General features: G+C 42.8%; 1 protein-coding gene across 1 annotated transcript in view; it reads left to right on the plus strand.

Moving 5' to 3' along the window:
- Nucleotides 1-801: 801 nt before the first annotated feature.
- Nucleotides 802-8,766, plus strand: part of SPAG6 (sperm associated antigen 6) — a 45,703-nt gene continuing 37,738 nt past the window's right edge. The window contains exons 1-2 of the mRNA XM_037890841.2: nt 802-1,163; nt 1,309-1,404. Coding sequence (XP_037746769.1) covers nt 1,139-1,163; nt 1,309-1,404 — 121 coding nt within the window. The 5' untranslated portion in view covers nt 802-1,138. The remainder of the gene's footprint in view (nt 1,164-1,308; nt 1,405-8,766) is intronic.

Raw genomic sequence — 8,766 nt, forward strand, 5'->3', positions numbered from 1 at the left:
GAATAGGGAAGTGTTCTTTATCCCTTCATATAACGCAAGTATCAGGGGGCACCCAATGAAATTAATAGGCAGCAGGTTTAAAACAAACAATAAAGTACTTTTTTCACACAAGACACAGTCAACTCGTGGAACTCTTGCCTGGGGATGTTGTGAAGGCTAAAAGTATAAAGGTTCAAAATAAAGTTAAATAGGCTCATGAAGGATAGACCCATCAGTGGCTATTAGCCAAGATGGTCAGGGACACAACCCCATGCTCTGGGTGTCCCTAAACCTCTGACTGCTAGAAGCTGGAACCAGAGGACTGGGGATGGATCACTGGGTTAATTTCCCTGTTCCCTTCATTTGCTCTGAAGCATTTGGGACCGGCCACTGTCAAAACACAGTATACTGGGCTTGATGGACCATTGAGCTGACTCATTATGGCCATTTTATGTTAATTAACGTGTGTGTGTTCCACAAAACACACAAAGGCAAACAGGTAATGGGGAGACAGCTTTTCTTCTAGGGAGAAAAAAAAAAGGCAAATAAATAAAAGCACGATATAACGATGTGATAAAATCCATGATATGGTGTCTATGTCACTATATATAGTATAAAGACATGCCATACATTTTATGTTGGATATGTAATATGTCCGCTAGGACAGCCGGATCCTGCACTTACACACTTGTTTAACTTTATGCCCAGCGCAGTGTCTATACCGTCTATAGCTCCTAACAGACTCCGCAGCCAGCAGGTTCATTGCACTTTCCCCGCTACGCCGCTAACAGCCCCCAACGGATCTGCGTGGCAGGTTTGAGCAGCCAAACACCCGCACGCTCTGTGCCCATGGCCGGGGCTGCCCCCGCCCGCGTGCGCGACGTGTCGCGGGGGGAGCAGCTCCGCGCGCTGGGCTGCGGTGTCAGCCGCCTGATGTCACAATCGGGCGGAGGCGGCTCCCGCTCCCTCCTCCCCCCGCCGGCGCCCGGCTTCCGTTTGGTTACCTAGGAGAAGGTACACACTGCGGCGCGGCCCTGCTCCTCGGCCCGGCAGGCAGCGTCAGGGGGTTCGCGCCCCGCGCCGGCAGCCCAAGTCCAGAGCGCCAGGGGCCCCCTCAGCCCCGTTCATTGACTCGGGAGCTTCACCGCCACCCGGAGCCATGAGCCAGAGGCAGGTCTTACAAGGTATTTATTTGGGGGGCCCGCGCAGCGAGCCCCTGGCTCTAGCCGTGTGCGGGGCGGGAGGGACTGGCCCGGCTCGGGATCTCTAGGGCGCCACAAGGTCTCCTCGTTGTTCATGCTAACTCTGTCCCCCCTCTGCCACTTGCAGTTTTCGAGCAGTATCAAAAAGCCCGGACTCAGTTTGTTCAAACGGTCGCTGAACTGGCTACCAGGTCGCAGAACATCGAGACTCTCCAGAATGCAGGTAACGCGCTTCCTTTCTCCCGCGGATCGGGGCCACAGCCCCCTGTGCAGGCACCAGCCCGCAGCGCGTGCCCAGGGTGACTCTTACCAGTCTCTACTTCAGGTCTTTGCGCCTTAAGGCCACTCTGCATTTGCTTATCGAACTGATATGCCCACAGCAAAGGAACCCCAAGAGGTGTAGTTGCATGATTCACAATTGCTATTGCCAGGAAAAGAGAGAAAGGGAGGATCATACTCCCCCACCCAGGAACGAGTCGCTAGTTAACCATTTTTACTTCCCTCTCTCCCCTACTGCAGTTTTATGAAGGAGAGAAAGAGCGCAGGTGTTACATTTAAGGAACAAATGCTAGGGTTTACAGAGTGCTACTATCTAATTTGTGTGTTTAAACTATTGATGGTAGATCGAAAAGGAATGGTAGAAGATTAGCATTTTACTTTGCCATTATAACGGTGTCTGACAATGTTGGAGTAGAAATATTGATCTCATTGATAGAGGTGAAGAGAAAAACTTTACAGCTTTACAGAAATACTTTAAAATATAAATGGTTCCTGTTAAGTTCACAAAAGCTAAAAGTTTTTTAGGCACAGTGTGCTGACTGAAAAAATAAAATATCTGTAATTTTTTAATATTCAGCATATATCTGTGGAATTCTTCTAGAGACGGCTCAAGACTTTTTGTTTTGTTTTTGTTTTATCTGTTGCTTAGGCTTCCAGCTAGTCAATATGTAGGTACTGTATAGTTCTCATTGCAATCATATTTGGGCACCTGTCTGTTGTATCTTCTTGGGTGAAATTTGGAAGTTTAACTATACTCTTGGATTGCACACACATATTGTCTTGCTTGACTGCAATTTTATTTCTAATTTTTTTAAGACTATGGATACCTATGATATGATCCCCTACAAATTCCAATTTATTTGTATTTAAAGGAAAATTTGGCAGTATAAATGAACTTTTTTATTTTATAAATAAAATTGTATTTGGAAGCATGAGGAATCATTAATAAATGGACTTTTAAATGAGGCTAGCTGTGATATTGTAAAGCAAAATCCTACTCAAACGGTAAGCAGGTATATATTGTGCTAGTTGTTTATAAATTGTTGAATGCTTTCAGCCTCTGATGTGTTCTGCAACCACCCAGAAATTCAGACTTATTGCTATTCTGGAATTTAATAAACCAAAATAAGAATAGTAAGGCATGTGAACTGATGAACAGTACAACCTGACTTAACTTATTTTATGGTATTGATAAACTAATTAGAATACTGTAAGCATTTTGTATTAAATACTTGTTTTCCAAGTCTGTTAAACTGGTAGTTTTCCTGAAATGCGATAGAAACAAAGAAAACATGTACAACTCGATTAATAAATTTTGAACCAAACCATATCACTATACCTAAGTTCTTGTTAAAGAAAGGTTGGGCTTGATTGTGCAAATGATCCATGAATGGAACACCCATTAAGTAAGCCTTTTATAGTATTATATGACTGTGTATACCTCTTGATTTTGTCTTCCACACAACCTGATCTTGGTGTCCTTACTGATGCAATTTGTCCTCATTTCTGAAACAGGACAGTTTGCTTGAGTATGAATTACTCATGATTAAGGGATTTGGGATTGGGCCGAATATTTCAACAAATTGTATTTCTTTTGGAAACAGTTCTGCAAACTATTCAAGTCAGGATCAGGCCTTATATTTGCTATTTAAAAAAATGACTAAAGAAAGTTATTGTTTTCAGAGAGTGAACAAAAAAACCCAACTAATCAACCAGATCAAACCCACCAACCAAACAAAACACCCCTAACCTCCAAGCACAGTTATACTCTACTTTGTTATTTTAAAACACTTGTGATTGATTAACTTAGTGTAAAGCTATTTGGCTAGTTGAAATTCTGATCACTTTACAAACTGGAAGGAAGAAGTGCAATGTCTCTACAACTAACTAACAATTAGAAAAAGAAAATATCAAAATAGCTTTTTTGAACTTAAGTAAAATGAAAACAATGATATGGTTTAGATGAACAATAACTAATTTTAAAAAATAGGAAATGGGTTTAATGCACTAACTAGCATTTCACTTCAATGTCCTGAGGTCAAATAGTAGACTAGCTCAGGGGTTCTCACAACAAATTTTTTGGTGGCCTCAGAGAGCAGCCATCAACTCTTGCTGGTGGCTGCTATGACAATTTTTCTTAAAATACTTAATTAATTTTAGGAAAAACAAATAAATATGCATGTATAAATGTCCAAATCATTGTAATTTATTTATGTAGGCTTTTTTTGCACACTCAATAATAAAAATAATGTACAGTTGTCCCAATTCTTTACTGGACCTAAATAGAATAGAAACACAAATAAGGTGCTTTGCATGTTTTGCTTTTTTTGGTTGATTTTTTTTTTTTAGACTTGATAGCTAGTAAGTCTACTATTGTGAAAGTGATATTTGTATATTTGTTAATATCACTTTGCACAGCAGACTTACTCATCCTCGGCAAGTTGGGGGACAAATTAAACCCTGGATGGGGAGGTGGGTATGGAGACAGGGGGGCCGGGGTGATGCGGGACTGGATGGGAGGATGGAGGAGGGAGCGGGGGTCAGGGTGATGGTGGGGGGTTGGGGTGAGTCCGGCGCTGAAGCCTTGGGTCCTGCTGCATGGGTGGGGGCTGGAGGCAGCGGGGGCCAGTGGTGAAGTGAGGAGGGTGAGTCCGGGGCCAGAGACCAAAGCCCTGTGGCTGGGGAACAGAGCCTGCTGCCGTAGGGACAGAGCCTGCTGCCCACCACCGAAGGGCTGAAGCCAAAGCCCAAGCCCCACCACACCCAGGAAGCTGGGGAACTCACACTGGTTGCCTGCTCCTACAGTGTTTGTGGCTTCAGAAGGAGGCAGGGTCCAAGCCCTGCTGGTGACCCCGGGGTAGGGGCTGCTGCTATGCTCCCCTCCCCCCCAGTCACCACCCAAGAGGCTGTGGCTGCAAGAATAGCCCCTGGTGACTGCATGTGGCCACGGTGGCCGTGTTTGAGAAACGCTGGACTAGCTTACAAGTGAAAACAATGACTCAATACTGCACCCACTGACATAAATGGAAGCAGGACTGGGGGATGAGTTTCATAGTTTTATCCTAGTTTCCACTTGTGCGCATCATAAAACCATCAAGCAAATTGGCATGATTCAGCCTGTTGACAGTTTCTGTTCAAAATAGGCCTAGGACTGGGATATCTGAAGTACTCCAATTCAGTATTCCAGTTCTTTTTTTTTTTCTAAAATATGTATTCTAGGAATTATTTTGGGGAAGTCCTATGGCCTGTGTTATACAGGAGGTCAGACTAGATGATCACAATGGTCCCTTCTGGCCATGGAATCTATGAGGGGCCTGATACTGTATTTGTTGTGCAGCCAGAATTCCTACTGAGTTTTGGGTGGACAATGAATGCAGGATCAGGCCCCAGCCTACTGGTGTATTTGGAACAGCAATGCACAATGTTTGGGTGCCAGACCTGTTTCGGTTTAGTCCTGTTACTCCTGTTTCATAAGTTTTAAATTTTCTCTCAAATTTTTAGATAAGAAAAATATTTGCAATGATAGTTTTTGTATAATTTTTTTAAACTGCTGACATTCACAGACATTAAAAACAAAACCTGAATTGCTCCTTGAAAACCAATTCATAATCATATGATTGTAACAACGGCTGTTGGTATTGAAATACTTCAGCAGATGTGTCAAATGCACAGTTTCTAAAACTGAATGTGGTTAATTGCTTAAAAAAAAAAAGAACCAAGAACCATATTTTGAGGCATTGTTGTCTAGCAGACAACTGTCATGTCCTTTTTGGTGATCCTGCTATATGAAGCTGTTTCTAATGAAACAAGGGGAGAGGGCAGTTCCTTTATTACATAAGAATGAAACCATTCTGCATACACTTAAAAGTTGTCTCTTTGCTTATCTTTGTAAATAAAGCTCATTGTTTATTAAGCAGAGAACTGTTTTAAGAAGATGTAGCACTGGATCCTGAAAGATACTGACTGCCTAAACTTCCATTGATTTTAATAGGAGTTGAGGGTGCTTGTCACCTTACAGGAGAGGGCCCCATACTGAATTTAAAGGACTGTCAGGCCTGATCCTGCTCCCAGTGAAGTAAATGGAAATTTTGCCATTGAATTAAATTTGAGCAGCATTGGACCTTTAAATAACTTACTTTACATCAGTCAGTGTAGAAATCCTTAGCAATAAATACATGAAGTTTCCTAATGTCAGTTCAAAAATGAAATATAGTTTGAGAGGGCTCTTGCTCTTTATAAAACAGTGTCCTTGATCAAAAGCACCCAAGCTGGAGATGTTATTTTTAAAAATTTTGATTACACTTCAAGCACCACTTATCTAGTATCATAATAGATGCCATTTGAGGAGGCGTGTGAACCAATAGTGAGTAACAAGAAATGCAATATCAGTGGCAACTGTATTGTGGTAGTAGATAGATAATAATACTAACAGTGTAATTGAATTTAAAATATAATGGCTCAGATTGAACTCCTAGATCTGCGCACACAGATCTCCACCACCTTTTGCACAAAAACAGGGTCAGTGCAGGTGCTTAATTTGTAATGAAAGAGGTGTCGGGGCTCAAGCAATTCATTTACTTTTGTAACTGACACACCAAACTAAGAGGTGCCAGGGCTCAGCCCTGGCATAAATTAAACACTGTTTAATGCCCTTAGCAGCACCATTTTCCCCTTTCAGACCCTGTGGAGGCCTTTCAATATGGTCTGGGCTCCATGCTAGTGGAGACTGGGGATGTGTCTATGCTGCAACTTGGAGTGAGCCTCCCAGCCTGGGTAGACAGACTCGTGATAGCAGGCGTCAACCTAGTGTGTTAAAAATAGCAGTGTGGACGTTGTGGCTCTGGTGGAGACTCAGGCTAGTCACCCAAGCTTAGACCTGTGGTGTCGGGTGGGCTTGAAAGCCCAAGCGGCATCGTCCACACTGCTATTTTTAGCACACTAGCTTGTGCCCCTCTGTCTACCCTCACTGGGAGGTTTGCTGTCAGCTGCAGCCTACACATACCCTGGGAGGGCTGAAGGGAAGATACATATCTTCCCACCCCCAATACACACATACCTTCTGGACTTTGTGGCGAATCCTCAGTAAAGATAATATAGCGCCAGGCTGCATTATTCTGTCTGCAGAGCCCCCACCCCCAATCCTGTAGCCACAGTTGACCTGGGAGTTAGGGGCCATTGCAGATAATGCTTCATGCAGGTGACTCTGGCTTTCCTCTGATACCCACATTTGGTGCAGAGTGTGCCAAGTTTGGAGGCTACCCTATGGCTTCTTCCATGGGGGAGCAGTTCCCCTCTGGGATAGTGAGAGATCATTGCGAGAGAACCTTCACAAAGATTTCCTCCAATAGAGCTCCTTCCTGTATGTGTGCTTTCTTGCTGGCCATTGTTCCTGCCTTGGACGTTTTTGTGAATGGGTCTACTCACATGAGTAAGTGCTACTCATTACTCAAGATGAGTAAATGTTGCAGAATTGGGCATTTTAATTCATAATTAATGCACATGTCTGGAAAGGCAAAAAAATCCTCCCCCAGAAAACCTGCGTCAACTGGTAAATGTGTTACTGAGACACTGAAAAACAATTCACTTATCAAATTTCATTCTAGTGGGCTGGGATTTATGGAAGAAATCTGTTTTGATGTTAATACTTTTACACATTTCTTTTAAAAATAAATCTGTTCCTTTGGCAGGCACAGCCCATGAATTTTGGTATCAGAATGAATTATTAAAAGAAAAACAATGATTTCAAATATTAGAAATTGCATATTTTCAACAATAATTAAAGATGGACTTGAATCAACCCCTCCACTCCATGTGATCCAAACTTCCACCTGCCTTGAACTTCGGGATAGTTTGGAATCAAGTCTGAACTTTTGGCACAGGCCCATTTCTACTAGTGAAAATCTTATTCACTGTGAGCCTAATTCTGCCATCCTCATTCATCCTTCCTTAGAAGTAGAATATTCTGCAAGTAGTCCCACTGGAATGAATGGGATTACTTGCTGGGCAATTTGCTATTCAATAAGAATAAGTACAGCGGAATCAAGTTCTTTGAGTTTAGTGGTTTCTTAATTTCTGGAATCCGGTTCTGTACTCTCACCTTCAGCTTGAGTGAGAATTTAAGTTATAATACATTTTCTTCCAGTGGAGCTTGCACTGATGAGGATTGTTGCTTTTAATTATGAAGTTAGACATCCAGTTGGAATTAAGAATCAGTTTTATTTCACTGACTGAAATGGCCTCAAAGCCAACAGACTAAGGAACAATTCTTGCCATCCTTTCTCATGGCTAGATCATGCCCTTCCGAATAAAGGCTCTGGGTGGCTAGGAGTTGGGTAGAAAACTGAGGGTGGAATTTGAGAATTTGAAAAATGGAATTTGAGAGGCAGTGTAGTCCAGTGGATAGAGAACTGGATAAGGAATTGGGAGACCTGCTGCCGACCTGCTGGGTGACCTGTGCAAGCCACTTTACCGCTTTGTGCCTCTGTCATGTCTATTCAGACTATAAGCTCTTCAAGACAGGGGCTGTGTCTTATCTGTTTCTACAGGGTCAAGTGTGATTGGATGTGGGGTGTGGGGCTTGATGTCAGTTGAGACTTCTAGGCACTATTGTAGTACAAATATTAAACATTTCCAGCTCTCTATTGGTAGGGTGGTTTTTCTAGAGAGGGCTGAGTGCATGTCAAGAAAAGGATAGTGAGGACACAGAGTGCAGAGAAAGGAGGATGTACACAGGAAGCTTGAATGGTTTACTCAAAGCCACATAGGAAGCTCATAGCAGACCTGAGATAGAGTCAAGATCTCCTGAGTTCCAGTCCACTATCTTAACAACAAGACCATCCTCCTTTCTTTTCTTTTTGAGTTTCAGGTGTTCTCCCCCAAGCAGCAGAAAGAACCAAACAAAGGCTGCTGTCCGTGGCAGACTACTCTTTGTTTGGCTACAGAGTCTTGGAAAGAAAAACCTGGAACCTGTAGCTACCCTGAAGGCTTTTCCCTGGTAAAGTTAGGCAGCATCCAACACTTGCCCGCTGAAATGAGGCAAATCAGGCTTTTGCACAACACCACCACGTGAAATGTGTCAGTTAAAGGTGATTCAGTTTATAAAGGCTATAAGGTTTCTTTGAAACAAAAATGATGAATTAGAAACTGTGGATAGAAAGGGGAGTCATTCCCTGTCCAAGGTCAGTCACTGTGAGGTTATGTAAGGGAGAATATTTGCCTACTGTTCTTAGTTACTTCATCTCTGAATAGCTAATAGGATCTCTTCAAAGACAAATCTAGACTGTTGGTATAAGTAGCGTACTTTGTT

Source organism: Chelonia mydas, chromosome 2 (assembly GCF_015237465.2).
Source record: "Chelonia mydas isolate rCheMyd1 chromosome 2, rCheMyd1.pri.v2, whole genome shotgun sequence".
NCBI classification, from domain to species: domain Eukaryota; kingdom Metazoa; phylum Chordata; order Testudines; family Cheloniidae; genus Chelonia; species Chelonia mydas.